The sequence below is a fragment of the Mus caroli genome, chromosome 15 (assembly GCF_900094665.2).
Source record: "Mus caroli chromosome 15, CAROLI_EIJ_v1.1, whole genome shotgun sequence".
NCBI lineage: Eukaryota > Metazoa > Chordata > Mammalia > Rodentia > Muridae > Mus > Mus caroli.
In genome coordinates this window covers 17,281,219-17,304,882 of record NC_034584.1, presented here as the reverse complement: position 1 = coordinate 17,304,882, position 23,664 = coordinate 17,281,219, and the positions used below count along the sequence as shown (strand labels likewise).

The following is a 23,664-nucleotide window of genomic DNA, read 5'->3' as shown; positions in this document are numbered from 1 at the left end:
ACACCATTGCACACACTAGCAAGATGTTGCTGAAAGGACCCTGATATAGCTGTCTCTTGCGTGGATATGCTGGGGTCTAGCAAACACAGAAGTGGATGCTCACAGTCAGCTATTAGATGGATCACAGGGCCCCCAGTGGAGGAGCTAGAGAAAGTACCCTAGGAGCTAAAGGCATCTGCAACCCTATAGGTGGAACAACAATATGAACTAACCAGAACCCCCAGAGTTCATGTCTCTGGCTGCATAAGTACCAGAAGATGACCTAGTTGGCCATCAGTGGAAAGAGATGTCCATTGGTCTTGCAAACTTTATATGCCTAAGTATAGGGGAACGCCAGGGCCAAGAAGTGGGAGTGGGGGGAAGTGGGGGAAGGATATGGAGGACTTATGGGGTAGCATTGGAAATGTAAATGAAGAAAATACCTAATTAATAAAAAAATCAACATGACTACTTGCTTTGTCATGTCATTCAAGATTGTGCTTTAAACCATAACCTTAGTACTCTTATTATATCAAATAAAAGGAAGCAAAACTTTAAAAGTCCCTTCGTCATAAAAAAATTATCACACTTCATAATCCTGAAAATTACATGTTACTAAACAAGAAATGTAAATGCCAAATTGCTTCAAACCCTTCAGAAATGTTAATGTCAATCCTGCTACAAACCCTTCAATCTGTAATGCTAAACTGCCTCCATGATATGTTAGTGCCAGAACGGAACAGATACTATGGGATATCCAATAACTATTTGTTTGGGATTAAGTCATACTCCATGTGATAGAACCTTTACTTGACACTGCTCCATTTTCCAAGAACATGAGACTAGATAGCCTATGGTTCTAAAGGAATACAACAATAAAATGACTCTAAGCAATATCCTACTATACCCTTGGATCAGTATCTCACTCATCTATCAATAGAGAAGCTTCCTTCTGAAGTAGATAGGAACTAATACACATACCCACGAACAGAGAATGAACAGAGTCAGAGATCTTGTAATACTTGGTACGAAGTGGGATATATTTAGCTAATCCCTCTGTTCATGGATCAGGGAATGACATGGAAGGGAAGGAAATAGGCTATAAGTGCTAGAGGGAATGAGTGTGACCAAGGAAAGAGTATCTGCAGAAATAAGAGATCTAACACACTTGTGAAATCACAGACATTATGACAGCATGCACATAACCTGTAAAGATCCAAACCAGACAGGGCCCCAGTGCTGAGCTGGCATAGGAGATGTGCATTCCCAACCCCACGGAAGAATTTATTTTCAATTAACAACCATTTGGAAAGGAAAAAAATTAGTTTTCCAATGGAGTCTCACTGGATCAAACCTAAGGAAAAGCTCCAAGCCAATCAGTAGTTAGTCAACAAAAAGTAAATTGTATGGTACTTATGGATTGTCTCATACAGTTTTGATTATATATATATATATATATATATATATATATATATATATAATCTTACTGGACTTTTACACATATAATATGGTTTCCACTTTTGCATTTTAGGTGTTTTGTGTGGGAGATTTTTGGTGTTGGAAGTGTGTGTATATGAATGGGGGTGTATGGTTCGGTCTGTGTGTAGGGAGGTGTACATTTGTGTATGGGTGTATGTTTCTGTGTATCAGTGTGCATGTTTCTCTGTGGACATGTGTGTACTTGTCCTGCTCTTTCTTTGTTGCTTTTTGTTATTATTTCTTCATATGTTCATTTTGTTATCATTTTATGCATTCTTTTTGTTTGCCTCTTTTCTAAAAAAGATAAAGAATATGTGGACTTGGATATGTGGGCAGTTTAGAAGAAATTTGGAAGGAGATAGGAGGGGAGGGTATGACCAAAATATATTATAGGCAAATAAGTTTACTTTGAATAAAAAAATTTGTATAGTGTTTCAACATCTCTTCATTATAAGCCACTATGAAATAAAATAAAACAATCACATACTTGCAACTTATTATAGCACAGAATGATCATTGTATTTCAAATTGGAAGAACTGGACAACTGTAATAAATAATTATCCCAAACTGAAATAAAAATCCACGTGGAAAAACATCAGATCTTGAATCTACATGTCCTTTAACTGGAGCCTGTAATGTAATTTCCTAGGTTTCAAAGGCTTAGCCTGTACCATCGGTACTTCCACTCTTACACCCGAAGCACAAACAGCTTGTTCCACTCCATGCCTGCAACTCTGCATGGTAGATCACCGAAAGTACTGGCATTTCCTATTCTGCTGTTTCAACTACAGTTTAGACTTCATCTTTACAGCTGATTTCAATAACTTCTGAAGTGCCTGTGCTAGCTAGATTTATGTCAACATGACACAAACTAGAGTTATCTGAAACAGGAAACTTCAACTATGAAAATGATGTTCTAAGGTCCAGCTCTAAGACATCTTAATTAAAGTGGAAGGGCTAAGGCCATTGGGAGAGGCGCCATCCCCTCTTCCAATGATGAGCAGTTATGTTGAAGTGAAAGCAAAATAAACTCTTTCCTACCCAATTTGCATTTGATCACAGAATTTCATCACCAGAATAGAAATAAAAGCAAAACAAACAAACAGTGCCTTTCTATAGGGATTCCAATTTAGCCACAGTGCATAGCCTCATCTGTTCTCTATAACACCGTAAACGTGTTTCTTTGTGTTCAAAACAAGTCCCACGTGGATTATGTTTTCAAGTTATCTTGTCAGATCAAGATGTATCCCAGGCCCTGCATTAGCTTTTGAGTGCTGACATGAAGCATATGACTAATGCCCAGTGCAGACCACCAGATTTCTCTTTAATGATGCTAATCTCCCTTTAAAAAAATCTTCTTTTTCTTTTTTATTTTCTTTATTTACATTTCAAATACTATACCCTTTCCTGGTTTCGCACTCCCTGAAACTCCCTATCCCATGTCCTAACCCCCTGCTTCTATGAGCATGTTACCCTACCCACCCTCCCACCCACTCCAGTCTCCATGCCCTCAAATTCCCCTACACTGGGACATCCATTGGGCCACACAGGACCAAGGGTCTCTCCTCCCATTGATGCCTTACAAGGCTATCCTCTGCTACATGAGTGGGTGGAGCCATGGGGCCCTCCATCTGTACTCCTTGGTTGGTGTCTTAGCCCTGTGAGCTCTGGGGGTTCTAGTTGGTTGATTTTGTGGGTGGGACCATCCCTGGGCTGATAGTCTTGGGTTCTGTAAGACAGCAGGCTGAGCAAGCCATTGGAGGCAAGCCAGTAAAGAACATCCCTCCATGGCCTCTGCATAGGCTTCCTGACCTTCTAGAGTTCCACTCCTGACTTCCTTGGTGATGAACAACAGTATGGAAGTGTAAGCCAAATAAACCCTTTCCTCCCCAAATTGCTGCTTGGTAATGATGTTTGTGCAGGAATAGAAACCCTGATTAAGATACAGAGCTTTAGGGCAAATATCCACTTATCAGTGAGTGCATACAATATGTGTTCTTTTGTGATTGTGTTACTTTACTCAGGATGATATTTTCTAATTCCATCCACTTGCCTAAGAATTTTATGAAGTTGTTTTTAATAGTTGAGTAGTATTCCATTGTGTAAATATACATTATCTGTATCCATTCCTCTGTTGAAGGACAGCTGGGTTCATTCCAGCTTCGGGCTATTATAAATAAGGCTGCTATGAACACAGTGGAGCATGTGTCCTTAATACATATTGGAGCATCTTCTGGGTATATGCCCAGGAGTGGTATAGGTGGATCCTTAGATAATACTATGTCCAATTTTCTGAGGAACAGCCAAACTGATTTCCATATGCTAATCTCCTTAACAGCTACAAATATTTTGTTGGCTTCACTCTCCTTCCCCAAACTTTAAGCTTGTTTTCACACCTTTGCATCCTCAAAACCCATAAGTCCTTAATCTTTACATTCATATTCCCTCATATTCTTAGAACAAGACACAGCAAAGCCAGATTCCTAGACAAACTACCACAGATCACCTCTTGCCCAATTCCAGATATAGCTCATCCTCCTTTCTGAAAGCTCATAAACCATGGTGTAACTGTCTGGAATTCCCTAGGCATCCCTTTTCAAGCTTTGCCTAGAACAGCCATTTAAACCCTGCTTTAGGCATACAATGGCTGCCCTAGGCTAAAGTTCCAAAGTTTTCACAATTCTTCCCACTATTTCTTTTTACATATTAAACTCTTTATATTTTGGGTTACCATAACCAAAATTCTACTTTGTACTAATTTCTTTCTTAATTATGCTCCTATAACATAGTTACTTTTTCATAGGTTTCCATGATTCTGATGAAATGTCATGACAGAAAATATGTTAGCAAAAGAGTTTATTTGGATTACAATTACAGGCTAAATCCATCTGTGCAAGCTAGTCAAAACAGAACCCCTGAAGCATCTGGTCAGAAAATATCCACAGTCAAGAGCACGACCAACACCCCATCTTCTCTTCTTACTTATTTATCGTTCTAACTTCTACTTCTTAAACTTTCCTACTTATAGATTCCCTTATAACTTTCTTATTATACTAAATCTTTTATTAATATTCACCTTAATGCAAATTCTTTGAATATGGGAAGAATGAAGCCATATTCCTGGTCAAAATACAGCACACATCACTGCTTGCCCAATTCCAGACATAGTTCCTTGTCCTTAGTGAAAACTCTTAAGTCAAGTCTTAACTTTCCTCACTTCTTCAGCATTATTCTCCATCAAGCTTTGACTAGAATAGCAAATTAAACTCTGCTTCTAGCATTCAATGACTTTGCTACGTTACATCTTATGTGTCCGAGTTAGTATTCTTTTAAAATGACATCAGCTCTTACCTAAAATGTGAATTACATATTAATATTTTCTAAGTAACCACAAATTTAATCATTTCAACCACATTAGTGTAATCAATTGCCTCTACACCTCATTTAAAATGTAACCTTAACATTATGAAGAAATTTATAATGTCATTTGGCAAACTAAGAAGCCTTTATGTTGTGTTGAAGGTGTACAGTATACACATAGAAATACATTGTGTGAGTTCACAATTAAATTATTGCTATTTGATGAGAAAGGTAGCTATCACTGTCTCTGCTTTTTTTTTTAATTTGCCAACTGTCCAAAAATTAGTCTATGTACCTTTTTCAATTTGATGATTCCTTCTTGTGTATCCTCATCTGTGACAATGTCAAACAAATTTCCCCCATCTCCTGGGACAATGTTGTATTCAATTTCTGCATTTTTTCCAAAATCAGGATCTACTGCTCTTATTCTTCCAATAGCTGAGCCAACAGGGGAAGACTCGGGAACTTTCAGATGGAAGATGCCTGATAAGAGATACATAATTTATAAAGCAGAAGAATCAGTGAAGCATATAGAAAAAAACCACCCTGCTTTAAAATATAGATATAAAAAGCAAGTCAAACTTAGAACTTTGTAATATAAAATGAAAGGCAATTTATTGACAGTTTATTGATTGTGATTATATGGAATTGCCTCACAATTCACTTCAGAATGTCCTGATGGAGAACTTTAACTGAGCAAAAGGAGAAATACAGCATAATCAATCACAATTACTTTAAGAAAAATTCATATGCCAATTCTATTTAAGTGGATTAAATATTAAATATGATCTTACAAGCATTCCTAATCAATATCACAGAGAAATCAATACCAATGAAATAATATAGGATGCAAAACTTATAAAAAACATAAATACATGACTACATATATAAATTTCTCACTGGAGTGTCCATTATAAAACTTATATTTTGATACTTTTAATGAGTTAAGTTTGTCTTTTCAAGAATAATAAATTCAATCAAAAATAGTTTTAACTATATATAGTCTCAATATTCTAATTCATGGTCATGTTAAATACACAATACAATATGAGACTTGAAGGGGTTTTAATATGTACTAACTTGACACCCTAAAAATTCTTTTATATATTATTGAAATCAATATATCAATTTAATACCCTATTACTTTTAATATTAACAACAGAGGAAAATTATTATTTCTACCACCAGGTGGAGCACTAATATTACTGCAAAATTGATAAGTAAAATAATGTAAAACCTACAAAATGTATGACTACAAAAATTGTATTATAAATATAATTTTGGCAAATTAAAAATTTTGGATTTTCAAATAATATCACCTATATGTCATATACAATAGTAGTATGTCACATAATATATATTTTACTGAAGTTCTGTGCATTGCCTCTAAGCTCATATTAGTATTCTAGTCTTTTTTCTATTCAAGTGACAGTAACAAAAGTACAAGAATGGAAAGATAAAATGAAACAGAGTAGTCAAATCCTTATTTTGTTACTGGCATTCCAATTTCAAACTACATTAATAGACGTTGAACAGATCTTATCCATGAATGAAACCCTTACTGTCACAGATTTCATTTGGAGTTTCTATTTGCATCAGTGAACTCAATGCTAGGGACATAATCCGCATGCTTATTGTATGATGGCCTTCATTTTATAAATTATACATTAGGAAGTATGAATGAACATGCAAAATTTCACTTCCTTTTGCTTCCTAGTTCCTTATATTTTAGGAAATACAAATTCCTTGAGCTTCAAAACGTGCTAATTTCTAGCCTAGGATATCTACACTTTGCCTTTTTAAAATGTTTTGCACAGTAAACATTTCTACAATAGAATATATATTTAGTTTTATATGTTTAGACATCCTCCCAATGTAAAATATGCCACTATGTCATACATTATTATTTGTCTCTCAAATTACACAAAACTTTTTAAAGATTTATTTATTATGAAGATTTATTAATTGTTAAACATTGGAATATATAGTCGTTGTCTTCAGACATGCCAGAAGGGGGCATTGGATCCCATTACAGATGCTTGTGAACCACCATGTGGTTGGGAACTGAACTCAGGACCTCTGAAAGAGCAGCCATAACTGTTCTTAACCACTGAGCCATCTCTCCAGCCCCACACTATTAAGGGAGTGTAAATTAAAGCAAGTAGGCAAAATGAAACAATTAAAGGACGGTTGACAAGTTGGGCTATTTTCCCTTCAGGATAAAAGCCGATATTCAAGTACAGCCAACATTCTGTAGCCAAAAGAGGGGAAAGGAGGGCTACCAGGCTTTGTCAACTACTTTCTGAAAGAAAATGAGGACATGTCTGTAAGTAGGTATGATTGAAGACAATGGTTCATCTTAGACATCTGGAAGGGTCTAGAGTGAGCCCAGCCATTAGAGGAGAGCTGGGTAGCTAGAAAGAAAGAGAAAAGGGTTGTAATAAGGTTTTAAGTATACCAAGAGAGGAACAGAGGACCAAGAGGCTAATAGTCAAAAAGGGCTAAATTTACAATGGTACAGAAGGAACGGAAAGGGAAAAAGGGAAGGGAAGGGAAAGGAAGGGAAGGGAAGAAGGAAAAGAAGCCATTTCCCTGAGTTGGAGGGGTTTAGTTTAGGAGGTGGGATAAGAAATGCTGAAAGTTCCACAGATTTAACTGATCCTGGAAGAGCTGGCCAGCAACAGGTTGCTATATTAAACAGGCACCTCAGTCATTTGTCAAGGTTCCTGTTAGAACCTATAGTGGAAAAAAAAATCTATCTTAACTCATATGTTACAACAAAGTTCTACTCAGCAATACTTGAGATATCAGAAAGTACAAGTTACTTGAATTTTCCATCAGTATGTCAAGAAGTATAAAACCATAGGTATTTAAGGTATACTAAACTTCTCAGAGACAAAACACAGGGCAAAATATAAAGCTCAGAGTATGGGCTAATTTTCCTCATTTTATTTTTAATATCAAATATGAATGTTAATTAGTCCATGATTGAAATCATGTCCCTGTCTGAATAATTGTAATTTAGATGAATAATCTGAAGACACACGAAATCCTTTGAACTGAAGGATGAACAGATGGACTGTGACTGCCTGGCCTATCAGGAATATTGGCAACATTCTTGAGAATTCCCCCATAAGACAAAGAAATGAAGGTCTCCGCTGAACAACCCACTATAAATCCTCTGCTGTTCAGATATAGAGAATTATTGCTAAATGCACTGAGTGAATGGCTGACAGTCAATCTGAGAGCAATGAGGAGCCATGGCATGTACTGGATTTCATTAGAGACAGTGCCTAACAGGGAGGGCACAGTGGGAGTGTGTCTGCTGGAGGGCAGGGCAATGTCCTGATGAGACTTTGAAGATAGGGGACTATAATTCAAAGGCCATGGAGTATTCCTGCATATACTTTACCATCCACACATGGAGAGTAGCTTCAAATTAGAAAAGCTAAAATCATTTTTTTGGAAGTAACTATACAGCGACATGACAGTCTGAAGTCGTATGTAAGCGATGATAGTTAACGAAGGTGAATTGTCATAATTGAGGCATTTCAATATGTGTGGGATGCGGACATTTTAAATTTGGAAAGGTAGTCTAAAGGCCATCAGGAAATTCAGACGATTGATGAAATGGCTTCTTTTATAAGGCAATATGCTGAGATACGAATTTTCTGGTTTATAGAGTACCATTTTATGAGGCCAATAGCAGCAAACATGAAGACAGCTATTCTTTGCAGCACTCTATCAATATAAGCTATGTTGTCAGAGCAGTTCTTTCTGAAGATTGTTCACATTGGGATGTCCAAAATCCAATTATTATCTTGTGGCAGTGGGAAAATTTGTGATGAATTGGAATAGTTTCACTTTTCATCAGTGATTGACTTCATACTATGCCCTCAGTGGCACGCTTCAGAATTAAGAAATAATTGATGTAAAGCAGTGGCTAGTGTGTTCCATGTTCCTTCACTGAGCTTTTAGTGTCTATAAAACACAACATCACAGGACAGTGGCGTTTCTGATCTTTCCATATCAGGCATATACTTTTATTGAGTTAGGATGCATGTATGTTCATTAAGACAAGTATATTACAAAAAAAAAATACTGCATGTGATGTTAAACTTTATTGAACATGAAAGAAGTCAGTGAGCGTGTACATTTGTCATGTCAAGTTGTTTAGGCTTCATCCGTTTATTTCCAATGACTTGGCATTTTATCATTGCTAGAATCTCAACCGCAATAAAGCTGAGGTCATTTCGATTAATTTAAAACTCTGAAGCAATGTACCACTGTGCCAAAGCTAGATCAGCATGACATACAGCATAATTACACGGCCATCATTCCAAGTCACCTTATTTTGATGTGTAGGAAGCAACTGAATGGCCCTACCTGTACAACCCAGGCTAAGAAATGAAAGCAGGGACAGGAGGGTTTTTTTCCAAGTCAAAAAATACATATGTACATTTTTATCAGGTATACACATTATGATTAACAGCATCATCATTTCCCTGAGAAACAGAGAAAATGGTATGAAGATTATGTGGAATTCCAGTGATTGATTCTGTAATTTCTTACAGACAATGCTCTGTTATTTCCACTGCAATACACATAGCTGCTAGCTATAGTTAATTCACATTCTTTCAGTGACTATGCCATCTGAAAAATTATAGTTTGATTGTGTGTATTATTACAACTGATTCTGTTTGGGAGGGGAGACATAAGACTCTATGGACAAACCTATAGCTTTCTTTCATTATCTTCTTCAAGAAAACTATCACATATAAACGAAGGAAATGATATATATGTTGAAGTATATTCCTACATAATTAAATCAAATTATAATGCTGGTAATTGCATAAGTACTTGGTTTATAAAACTTTTAGAAAAAAAAACTGAATAGATGAATTATAGAATACCATAATAACTTTTGGCAAAATGATTAGTTTAATAATCAACGTATTCTTTCCAAAAATAGCATGTTTATAAAAAAAATAGCATTTCAAAATTCAACTGTACTTAGAATTCAACTATCCTTATACCAAAGATTTGAAGCCTTCCAGGACAATATAAATCATAGGAAAATACTAAGAGAGAGAATTATTTGTCTGGGACTAAAGGAAGTGCTCGTCTAGAACAGAAAAGGCATTGTTTTTAGTCTCCAGTGATTAAAATTAAACTAAATTGAAGCAAATAAAAATAAAATAAAATGTAAATACTTGAGTGTTGGCAAAGCTTAAAATATTTAACTTAATATTGACAAAACAATTAATTTTCAGATATTAAAAACATGGTAATTGTATTTGAGTATGATATTAGGTGATACATAGCTAATGAACATTTCATTAAGTGATTGAATTTAGACATTGCTCCGTTGATAACCCTCCATTGTCCCAGAGACATACTATCTAATTGTATATAAAGATAAAATGGCTTTGGTTCTCTGCCTTTTTGTTATTATTTAGGCAATATGTCTGCAAGCTCTAGGAAACACCTATGGAGATGTGGAACTATGAAATTGTTGGGAGAGTTATGAAAAGTTTTACCTAACATAAAATATTTATGGAGAATTATCTGATTTCTTTATTGCTATACATAAATACATACTGGTGGCACTTATGACCTCATAGCATGCATAATTAAGCATTCTCATTCCATGGAACTAAAATGACATGGATGTTCTAAGGACGGTTGATATTGCAATTCAATTTTTATATCATGTATACTGACAATGTGAGCTGAGTCGTTGTAGCATTGGTCCTATATGATCATCTAATGGAACACATTCCAAAATAAGCCAGATGACAAGGGGATATGATCACAGATCCCTGCCCCACATGTGTTGTGAGCTGTCAAGCCTGATATTAGAAGGCCTCCTATATACTAGTAACTCCACGGACTTCTTTATGTTCCTTTGATTCCCAACTAAACTACAGGGCTTTCATTTCAATATTATGTTATTCAGAAAACTACATCTTTTGCCATGCCCTGGTAATTTGACATACCATGGTAATTTGACCAAAGCTAACCTTTTTTTTTTTTTCAAGACAGGGTTTCTCTGTGTAGCCCTGGCTGTCCTGGAACTCACTTTGTAGACCAGGCTGGCCTCGAACTCAGAAATCCACCTGCCTCTGCCTCTCAAGTACTGGGATTAAAGGCATGCACTACCACTGCCCAGCTGAAAGCTAACCATTATAATTATGAGTTTCCAGAAAGGAAGAAATGGTTGACAGCAGAGAAAAACTGTAGAGAGATACCCTTATATTTACTATATAATATGAATGATAATATTAAATATACTATCAATATGGCTTGAAAATACATAGATTTACAACGATAACCAGTTATCAATTCTTACAGACTTCTATTCTAAACTATTAGAATAAATTATTCTATTCTAAGCTAATGCTATTTCAACACATTTCCCCTCATTAATTTTATGACTTTATGAGCTAGTGAGCTTGAACAGAGTTCAAAGGAAAACATACAATATCCTAGTTTCGACTTCCCAACACTTCAGATTATAGCATGTTAGTGATCATACTTACAACAGCAGGCATATAGTGAATCATATCTTTCTTTCATGTTCTGTCACCCTTTCAGGGTTTTCTCAGGGATTCTAAGCTTTGTTTTACCATGGATAAAATCAATGCTGAAATTAAACATGATCCCTAACATAACCGACTATAACTTAGTTGTAATCATCTCTAATACCCACTCTACTTTTATTAATTAGAAATGTCCTTTACATCTTATTAATTAATACAGAATCTGTATTAGAATTAAACCTTCCCTTCACATCCACAAGCCAACCAGGACCAGCAGCAGGTGGGAAATTAAGCTGGGAAAACTTGGCAATCTTTTTTTCTGTCAAACATTTTGTTACCATTCTTTTGCCAGGAGTGTTTCGACTCTCATGTGTGACAGCAAAAAGCACAGGACTGATTGTACCGCTTGCATTCTCTACAGCCTCGTCCCTATTGGCATGGGTGGCTCCTGACAGTGTCCCCACCCCCAGCCTTAACACCATTGCTTTTCCTCCATGCTAAAAGTACAATGTCCTCAACATCTAAACACCTCGGTGGTACACTCACACCCAGGTCTCATTCCAGGAAGATCTCTCTGGCATATTGTAACATGACTCCAGTTTTATTTGCCTTCTGTAGACATATTCTTTAATTTCCTGTTGTCATCTAATTAATTTTCCTAGTAAAATATTTTCCTTCCTCTCTCTTTCCTTTCCCAGGACATTTTAACTTTCCTAACCACTAGGCAGATAATGTTTCAGAAAACCCCCATCATTGTCTAGAAACTAATATGTTGGATAATATTATTAGCTCTGGGCCAGCAGAAAGCTCTGCCTACCAAACCTAGTGAGGGAAAGGCAATTACCCACTTCCTTTCTAAGTTGAAAATGCTGCTTCACTCTCTCCAAAGAATTACTCTGGACAAAACTTTTCCTCCACCCAACACTATATAAAATAGTATTTTAATAACCATACAATACTAGGTTTGACTGATGGCTCCAAGTTATAAACACAATCTGGCATTTTATTATAATTTCTGAAATTTCATCTGGCCACAAAATACACATCTCACTATAATATCATTGAGCTATCCAATTTGATTTATCATAATATTTTTATTGTTTTGTGCACTTTTATTCAAAAACCAGTTGCGATGATCATCAATTCTGTTTCTAGTCATTAAATACCAGAAATTTATAAACACTTTAATATGTTAGCAGACTTATCTTAGAATTCTTCTCCTTTCAGGTTGTGACACAAAGACTCAAGATACTCATATGTGATCATGTTGAGAATCATAAACTATTTCCCATCTCCTAAATACGATTCCGGTTCTTATACATTTCTTTGTCTTTACAATAGAATTCCGTTCATATTCTTACTGTTACTTATCCATACACACCTTTCTGTTTAAACATACTGTTGTATTTTTTTTAAAATGAATTCAAGTTGTCCATTATCTGCTAGTCAGAATCATTACTTGTACTTTCCCTTCTACCACATTGGAAGCACATGTCTGAAACATCTCTGATAATCTTTAGCTATGCTTTCTCTAGACTTAAACATCCCTTCCTTGTTAATTTCTTTAAGAGTAAATAAATGCTGAGTAGGGATTTGTTCACTTTAGATGAGTGTCTTAGTCAGGATTACTATTCCTGCACAAACATCATGACCAAGAAGCAAGTTGAGGAGGAAAGGGTTTATTCGGTATATACTTCCAAACTGCTGTTCATCGCCAAAGGAAGTCAGGACTGAAATTCAAGTAGAGCAGGAAGCAGGAACTGATGCATAGGCCATGGAGGGATGTTACTGGCTTGCTTTCCCTGACTTGCTCAGGCTGCTCTCTTATAGAACCCAAAACTACCAGCCAAGAGATGGTTCCACCTGCCAGGGACCTCTCCTCATTGATCACTAATTGAGAAAATGCTCCACAGCTGGATCTCATGCAGGCATTTCCCCAACTGAAGCTCCTTACTCTGTGATAACTCCAGCTTGTGTCAAGTTGACACAAAACTAGCCAGTATAGATGAGTATGTGGGACTTCTGTTGTTTTTGTGGTTATTGAAGACCAGCCTTAGTCCATGGTGATCTGATAGAATGCATGGGAATATTTCAATCCTCTTTTATCTGTTGATGGTTGTTTTGTGTCTGCTTATAGGGTCAATACTGGAGAATGTGCATAAGATGCTGAGAAGAGGTATTTTAAATAATATTTTTATTAGATATTTTCTTTATATACATTTCAAATACTATCCCAAAAATTCCCTATACACTCCCCCTGCCCTGCTCCCCTACCCACCCACTACCACTTCTTGGCCCTAGAATTCCCCTATTTTGGGGCATATAAAGTTTGCAATACCAAGAGGCCTCTCTTCCCAGTGACTTCATTCCTCCTTAAAATAGGGAACAAAATACCCATGAAAGGAGTTACAGAGACAATGTTTGGAGTTAAGATGAAAGGATGGACTATCTAGAGACTACCCCACCCAGAGATCCATCCCATAATCAGCCACCAAACCCAGACACTATTGCATATGCCAGCAAGGTTTTGCTGAAGGGACTCTGGCATAGCTGTCTTGTATGAGGCTATGCCCGTGCCTGGCAAATACAGAAGTGGATGCTCACAGTCATCTATAAGACGGAACACAGGGCCCCCAATGGAGAAGCTAGAGAAAGCACCCAAGGAGCTGAAGGGGTCTGCAACCCTATAGGTGGAACAACAATATAACCTAAGCAGTACCCCAGAGCTCATGTCTCTAGCTGCATATGTAGAAGAAGGTATATTCCTTTCTTTTAGGATGAAATGTTCTGTAGATATCTGTTAAATCCATTTGATTCATAACCTCTATTAGTTTCACTGTGTCTGTGTTTAGTATCGGTTTCCATGACCTGTTCATCAATGAGAGTGGAGTGTTGAAGTCTCCCACTATTATTGTGCGAGGTTCAGTGTATGTTTTGAGCTTTATTAATGTTTCTTTTACAAATGTGAGTGACCTTGGATTTGGGGCCTAGATGTTCAGGATTGAGAGTTCATCTTGCTGGATTTTTCCTTTAATGAATAAGATGTGTCCTCCTCATCTCATTTGATAACTTTTGGTTGAAAGTCTATTTTATAGGATATGAGAATGGCTACTCCAGCTTGTTTCTTGGGACCATTTGCTTGGAAAATTTTTTCCAGCCTTTTTCTAAGGTAGTATTTGTCTTTGTAACTGAGGTGTGTTTTCTGTATGCAGCAAAATGCTGGATTCTGCTTACTTATCCTGTCTATAATCCTCTTTCTTTTTATTGTGTAATTGAGACCATTGATGTTGAGGAATATTAAAGACCAGTGATTGTTGGTTGTTATTACTTTTGTTGTTAGAGGTGATGTTACATTTGATTCTCTTCTTTTGGGTTGGTTGTGAGGTGATTAACTTCTTGCTTTTTCTTAGGTGTAATATCTCTACTTGTGCTTGAACTTTCCATGCATTATTCTCAGTAGGGCTGGATTTAGAAAGATAATCTTTAAATTTTTCTTGCTGGATATAGTAGCCTAGGCTGGAATTTGGGTTTTCTTAGGGTCTAGATGACATTTTCTTAAAAGAGTCTCTGTTGAATAGTCTAGTGTAATTCTGATAGTTCCATTTTTATATTTTACTTGGTCTTTTTACTTAACTGCTTTTAATATTCTTCCTTTGTTCATCATATTTAGTATTTTGATTATTATGTGACAGGAGGATTTTCATTTCCTGTCTAATATATTTGGTGTTCTATAGGTTTCTTGTATGTTTATGGGCATCTTTCTCTGTAGGTTAGGGAAGTTTTCTATAATTTTGTTGAAGATATTTACTTCTCCTTTGAGTTGGGAATCTTTGCTCTTTCTATGCCTATAATCCCTAGGTTTGGTCTTTTCATGGTGTCCTAGATTTTCTGATCATTTGGGGTTAGGAGCTTTTTGCATTTTGTGTTTTCTTTGACTGTTGTGTTAATATCGTCTGTGGTATCTTTGATGCCGGAGATTCTCTCTTATATATCTTGTATTCTGTTGGTGATGCTTACATCTACATCTCCTGATCTCTTTCCTAGGTTTTCCATCTCCAGCATTGCCTCCATTTGTGATTTCTTTATTGTTTCTATTTCCAGTTTTAGTTCTGGGACCATTTTGTTCAATTCCTTCACCTGATTGTGTTTTCCTGTATTTCATTGAGGGATTTATGTGTTTTCTCTTTAAGGGCTTCTACCTATTTACTTGTGTTCTCTCATGTTTCTTTAAGGGAGTTATTTATGTCTTTCTTAAAGTCCTCTATCATCTTAATGATATGGGATTGTAGATCAGAATCTTGTTTTTCAGGCATCTTATGGTATCTAGGGCTTGCTGTGGTGGGAGAACTTGGTTGTGTTGGTGCAAAGTGGCATTGATTTCTGTTGCTTCTGCTCTTCTGTTTGCCCCTTGTCACCTGATTATCTCTGGTGTTAACTGGCCTTGCTGTCTCTGACTAGAGGCTGTACCTTCTTGTAGAAAGGTGTAACTCTATGAGCTGTGTTAGATCAGGCCTTATGGGAGGTAATGGGTGCTCTCTCTGGTTGAGGGGAGCTCCTGTGTCCCTAGTTATTGCATTTCCCTTGTGACCCTCGTTACAGAGAGGGAAGGGGCAGGAAAGGGGATTACAGAATCAGGTATTGAAAGAGATAAGAGAGAAATCCAGAGAGTCAGGAGAATGAATATAAATATGTAGCCATGGGGGATCAGGAACTGAGGGAACCACTAGAAAGTCCCAGATGCCAAGGATTGGTTCCCAGCACCCAGTGGGGATGAATTTGGCTGAAATGCCCAAAATCAGGGAGGTAAAACCTGAGGAGATCATCTCCAGTATAGAATATGTCTTCCAGTTGAGGGATGGGGTCACCTACCCATCTCAAAATTTTTATCCCAGAATTGTTCCTGTCTAAAGGAAAAGCAAGGGCAAAATGGAGAAGAGACTGAAAGAAAGGCCATCCAGAGACCACCCCACCTTGTGATCTGCAGACACCCACCCCAGACACTGTTGCTATTGCCAAGATGTGCTTGGAAACAAGAGCCTGGTATGGTTACCAGGCTATAAGAGCCTATGAGAGGTTCTGCCAGCACCTGACTAAGACAGATACACATAGCCAACAATTCGACTGAGCCTGAGGATCCTATTGGAAAAGTTAGGGGAAAGACTGAAGGAGCTGAAGGGGATTACAACCCCATAGGAAGAACAACAGTATCAACTAACTGGATCCCTCAGAGCTTCTAGGGAATATAAAACCAACCAAAGAGTATACATGAGCTAGTCCATGGTTCTGGTTACATATGTAGCAGAGGACTGCCTTATCTAGATAGTGTCAGTAGGAGGGGAGGTGCTCTGTCAAGTTAGCTTGATGGAGGCTTGATGCCCCAGAGAAGGGAATGCTAGAGCAGTGAGGCAAGAATGGGTGGTGGGTGGGGTAGTATCCTCTTAGATACAAAGGAGAGGGGAATGTGGTGGGCAGTTCATGAAGGGGAGATGAGGAAGGGTATCAATTATTGAAATGTAAACAAATAAAGTAATTAAGTTAGAATAAATAATTTACTAAATGATCCATGATGTATTTGTACCATGTGGGATGATTAGAAAAAAGTCAACATCACAGTAATAAGTAAAAAGTTATTTTAGTCTAACTGTTTTCAGCCTGCAGGAATCATTCAAATAAACCATGAACAACTTGACTATCATATCATTGACTCAGATTGCATTTAAATTGTCCTCTTCTTAAGTAATTTAGTGCATTCCCTTAATTTTGAACTTTATTCTTAATATTTTTTATACATTAACTCTACCATATATGCATCTTTGAGATTTATATTTATAAATCATTATCCTTTTTAAATAACATCCCTGGATATCCCTCACTATCTCAATCTAGACACATTTAGACACAGCTCAAAAACTCTCTACAGGCTCCCCCACCCCTGCCTTTCCCAAATTCCTCTCCTGATACCTGACTGTCTCATTGAGTATTAGTAATATTTTTCCAGTTGAAATACCTGTAGTCCTTCTTCCAGAACAGCTCAAATCAATCTACTGCTTTCCAGAGGGTCCCAGAGACATTACTACTGGGGATTAAACAGTGCCAACTTCTATGTGTTACTGATGCAGTCTGCTAACTTGATTTCCTTATTAGTTTTCTCTTCTTCAGTGGACATGTCTTTGCCACAATTCAATGAAAATAGAGGACAGCTCAATTATGTCACTAACAGGGCAATTTTTCATTTTTTGTATTCTACCATAGAGATAACTTAGAAAGGAATATAGGAACCTCTTATACAAACGATGTGTGTCAACATGAAGGAAGATACTTTTAAAATACTAGCTACTGACGAAATAGATTATATGCTTATAGCAATCAATTGTGTAGCTCTGCCCATTTTCTGTGTGATACTTAAGCATTGTATTATTGTTAGTTAATTTTACCCTCATATTATGACTGTGAGACAGACAGTGCTATAATAATTCACTGTTATTCAGGTCCTAGTAAATGCTTAACAACCGTACTGGAGAAGGCAGGAGGAGCAGGCATAGGCAGTAATTTTAACTGTCCATCCATTTCTGTCATGAAAGGATTCCAGCCATGTATTTTTGAAAGCTGACTTTGTGATGTATTTGAACATAGATCTAGGAGATGTGCACAATTGGTTTTGATGACTGAGTTGGGTCAAGTGCCAGTCTATACAAATTAAGCAATCCAGGTGTGGTGAGAGGCATGAGGGAAGGAAGCAGAGAAGGGGCATGTTTGATCCACTTCTGAATTAAGTCTTATTTTACCCACAGCACTTGAACCTACTTTTTGTAAATTAATCAAATATTTGACAGAGGTATAAACTCTCATAAAACATGAGTGACTCAATAAAAAATGAGTTTAGCACCACTGCAGTGTAAAAAATCCAATGTAAGGGTCTTGTTTGTTCTATGCTCGCTCTCTTTTATATCCTTGAGCAAGTTCAAGTAAACTATCTTTGGTAAAATTTTATAAAACACTACTTGATTCTAAAAAGAATAGGGCTTTACTGAAAATTGATTTGATTTTCTGTATCCAAGAAAAGAGGGAAATGTGTTGAATTTCTTTTTTTTTTTCTTTTCTTTTTCCTTCTTAGTTGTATCCCAGCATTAAATACAAATAATTAACAATTTTAAATTTATTTTTATGGTAAATGAAAAAACATTAAAATCATATCAATATTTTTGATAACAGTAGTTTTACTATGACACCTATAACAAAATAGCATTGGAAATATCAAATACACTAATTCCAAAGACTTATAGAGAATAGCTCGCTTACATCACTTAATGACTGCCAACAGGATTCTGGTTCTACCAACTATGCATATTTAATATATATGATTTGTAACATCCATTCCTGTTACAAAGCACTAAACATGATGGAGACCTTGGCGAGGGCTCATAGCATATCCAATGCATCAATAACTTTCCATTGTTCATCAATTATACAAATTGTATTTAATATTCCCCTAAAGTCTCCATTAAATATGTAAACATTTCATTTATTTGCTTTATCCATGCTATCTCCTTCTCAGCTAAAAAGTAGGGCATGCTGATGATTCTCATGAATATGCAATAATATTATAGCAAGCATATATTAATATAACAAGGGTTTTCTTATAAAGTATTAACAAATAGAACATAATTAAACAATTTGCTAAGAAAGCAAAGACTACATTTTGGGGTATATTTATTTTATCAAAGATTTAGTATCTCACAAATTGCCTTTTGTGACATTACGGGGATAATAAAAAAAGACAGAAAATTTAATGTTTTCTTTCCATATTATATTTCAGTTACATTTTACCCCAAACGAATTACTTAATAACCCCTATTTACTGGTCTGCAAATGTGAATGCTCACTTTTAAATTTCTACCCTTACATACATTTTTTGGAACATTCCACTAGTCTTCCCAGTTTTTTAGTTCATACCTTAAATAACTTCTTCTGCTATTGATATAATATGGACATCCCCCATTGTTAATTTAGTGATTACTTAGAGATATTTTCATTTTTTCTTTTGGTCTTTGCACTGCTAGGTTGCCCATCATTCTATACATAGAATTGATACATATCACTTTATGTTTCTACCTTGTCTCAATATTTGGGAATTTATTTGTTCCTTATGACTATGTCTTAGAATAATTATCGACAACTGGTACTGAATCTTTGATTTCACAATCTACTAGTCTTTGCTCTATGTACCAGTAGATGCTCTTGTGCATTTATATAATGTGCATAACATTTTATTGCAATTTTCCACATTTCATATTAATTTAACAATCACTCTCATTATATAGTAACAGTTTGAGAGGACAGATTAAAATTTTATTTTTTTATATTGTCCAAAACAGAAATCGCATCTGTTATCTTCATTTTACTAAATGAAACTTATGATCAAATTTCCTCATTTACTTTATCTCTTTAGCCAATTATAAATACAAAATAAATATAGAATTATAAAATATATTAAGTAAATGATGAATACGGATGAATTTATTCTTGATTTGAAGATGTCAGTATTGTTACAAAATTATACATCAAAATTTCAGACATTTGTATTTATTACTCTTATCTTTTCACTATTCCTTCTTAGTTAACAAAACTTAATTGAAGTATATTGTCATTAATCTGATTAGTTTTCTATATCCCTTGGACCTCATTATCAGTTTCTATGTGCTGCTTAGAAATTCTTCTTCTTCTTCTTCTTCTTCTTCTTCTTCTTCTTCTTCTTCTTCTTCTTCTTCTTCTTCTTCTTCTTCTTCTTCTTCTTCTTCTCTTTCTTCTTCTCCTTCTTCTTGTAAAAAGGAAATGTTTAATGGTCTACATTCTGAGGAAATGCTTCTTAGACTCTATTATGTCTTTTGAAAACTTGATGTTTTTAACATGTCTTATTCATGTCTTCTTGAACACATTGCATTAACAGAAAAATATCATTTTATTACTATGATAGATTCTGTAGTTTTCTTGTTACGTACACATTGGATCCAAAAGATTCCAATGCCTTTTGCTATGCAACTAGCGTATCTCTTGTCTTTGTTTTTACTCATATAAGGCAGACAATTGCACAGAGATTCTCTGACATTCTCTTCTCCTTCAAAATGCACTATATTATAAAAATCATTGTTCTAATGTGTTGATGTGTGTTCACCTTCCAGTGAAAGCACACCCATCAATAGATGAATGAATATCTATATTTCATCACTGTGGCATTTTGTAAGCACTTTTTTCTGTGGCCATATGCTCAAATATACAGCAAGCTGGCCCCTAAATATGCTATGCTTGGCATGCATTGAAAGTTTTTAAAATACCCATCTATGTCCTTGGAATATATTTTCTTGCTCAATAATTTAAATTCTTCTGTTTCACAGCAAAAAATTTCCTCTCAATTTCTGATTTCTCTACAAATATTTTTTCTACTATCTTTTGAAATATAATTATTGTTTATTATTCATGACAATGATGACTTCAAGTGTAGTTTTACTTTTTGAATTAAATTATACCTCATAGATGCATCTATTTATTTGATTTATACTGTAATTTTGTTCGAGACGTGCAGTGATATATAGTTTAATTCATATTTTTTCAGCAAAATGTACACATATATGTTTATATACATATGTACACAGAGAGAAATATGGTTGCTATATGATAAAGCATATATATCACATATATCATATATACACCTAAACATGTATATAAAATATGAAGTTTTGAGGAATATAATATAGCTACTAATGTGATTGTTATACACTAGAGAGACAATATGTGAACATCTTTGAATGAAACTCCCTAAACAGGAACAATCACAGCATATCATTTTTACTATAAAAAAACCTAACATATAGCATACATATCCAATTCTCTTTTGTAACACATTATATTGTTTCTTGTATGTGAATGAAAAGTAACCCTTTGTGTTTTCTTTTTCCATCCAAAAGTTCCTAATCCATTAATTTAAATTTTAAAACATGACTTCAGTAATATTAAAAATCAAAACAAAGAGAAGTGGAGGAAAGCCCAATGGTGGTTAAAAGAAATTTGAGAAAGTAGTGGAAGTGGGGCAAGGGAATTTCCTCCTGTGAAAATGAATTGCTCAAGTGTGTAACTAGAATGAATGACAAATGAAAAACATGAGTTTTAAACTATCCTGGGTTAAATAATAAAATTTTTATCTCAAAAACAACTGAACAAACAGCATATACAGACACACATGAGTTTGATTCTTCCTAGTACCTCATGATATATCAAGACACTTGACTATTTCTCTTGTTTTAAATTAAAATAATATGTATTCATATAGTACCTGGGTTTTGGTTCATAAAATATATAATTTTTGTTATCTAGTTATTTTCATTGGTATTAAAGTAATGGAAACCAATATATATGTTTGCAGGTTATTGAGAGAGCTCCCATAAAGATATCTTTGGCTGTAGAAAATACAAAAAGCATAACTGTAAGGGAGAACAATTTAGAAAAGAATGTACTTTTACTTTTGATGCCACCAAACAGATTGCTTTATCATATAGTAACCACATTTCTGAGTTACCATTGCTAATTTGCTCTTCGACATCTCCCTAAGTTACCTGGAGGTTATTTTGAGACACTAAAGGTAAATTTCTATTCCAGAATATTTTTGATGAATAGTTAAAGGCTCTTTAAGCATTCTTTAATATTATAAAGCATTCAAAGACTATTTAGTATTTTGTTATTTTTCCCTGAAATGGCAGAAATTCTGTGCCATTGTTAAAAGTCAAAAATAATGAATCATGCACGTCATGCTGCAGAGTTCATGACATTCAGTAACTCCCTAGTCAGCACCATAGCCCTCAGCCTTTTAACTAAGTCGCTCATTACCCTAGAGCACAGTTGATCAAATTTTGAAAAACAAAATTAATAAACAATCAGTGCAGGATGTAGGTGCACACTAGTTATTTTTTAATCTCATTTTTGTACAATAAACCAGAAAGAAATGGATTCTTTATAATACCATGTATGCATGCAAGCATACAATGACCCACAATATCATACTTATAAGTAAAGCATTATCTTTTCCTCATTTTAGCAATGAAAAAAAAAGTCATTTAAAGTTCATCTAAGCAAGTTATTTTTTTAACATAATTTTCCAGCAGTCAAAAACAATTATCATTAGTTGTGAGGAACTCTTTAAGATATGCACATATCTGAATTGCATCTTTCTTGATGTTAATGTATAAATTCGTGTTGTTTCAGTTAGTGTTTTTTGTCATGTTTGCTGCTTAATTGGTTTGTGTGGGAAATATCCCGGCTATCAGATCATTAGTATCAAAATAAATTGCTCCTTGTTTTCAAATATATCATGTTTTTTTTTTCTTCTGAGAGCTGAACTTCCAAATGAAGCAACATTATAATGCCCTCAAATACAAAGAAATGCAGAATTAATGGAGGAATATCTTTTATTTATGCAAAATATGAGAATACTTTTCATGATTCTAAACAATTATGTGCTATCATTTTAGACTGCACTTTAAAAAGTTATCAAAGACCAACACAAAGAAGCCCTTGATAGTTGCATTCTGCCCTCCCAGTTTTGAGCTAATGAGTAATTGCATTCACATGCAACATGATTTCCTTTCAGGTGTTTTAATATATAAGGTTCTAGAGTGGCAGACAAAAGAAAGTAATGTTTTTATTTCAAATTTATGTTAAATTGGGAAAAAATATGCTTTGAGGTTAAAAGATATCCAATGATCTTTTGCAAGTTGCTAACTTCTCATAAGTGTCAGTGTTTTCCTGGAGCCATAGATGCTAGATTTCAAGAAGGAGGTTTTCTTTCTTTTTTTTTTAATTGGGTATTTATTACATTTACATTTCCAATGCTATCCCAAAAGTCCCCCACAAAAGTCCCCCACACGCTCCACCTCCCACTCCCCACCCACCCACTCCCACTTCTTGGCCCTGGCATTCCCCTATACTGAAGCATATAAAGTTTGCACAACTAATGGACCTCCCTTTCCACTGATGGCCGACTAGGCCAACTTCTGATTCATATGCAGCTAGAGACACGAGCTCAGCGGGGTACTGGTTAGTTCATATTATTGTTCCACCTCCACGGTTGCAGATCCCCCAGCTCCTTGGGTACTTTCTCTAGCTCCTCCATTGGGGGCCCTGTGATCCATCCAATAGCTGACTGTGAGCATCCACTTTTGTGTTTGCTAGGCCCCAGCATAGTCTCACAAGAGACAGCTATATCTGGGTCCTTTCAGCAAAATCTTGCTAGTGTATGCAATGGTGTAAGCATTT

General features: G+C 35.5%; 1 protein-coding gene across 3 annotated transcripts in view; it reads right to left on the bottom strand.

Moving 5' to 3' along the window:
- Positions 1–23,664, bottom strand: part of Cdh12 (cadherin 12) — a 1,068,420-nt gene that overhangs the window by 76,222 nt on the left and 968,534 nt on the right. For all 3 annotated transcript variants that reach the window (XM_029469980.1, XM_029469979.1, XM_021183292.2), the window contains one exon: positions 5,115–5,302. In XM_029469980.1, the coding sequence (XP_029325840.1) occupies positions 5,115–5,302 (188 nt within the window). The remainder of the gene's footprint in view (positions 1–5,114; positions 5,303–23,664) is intronic.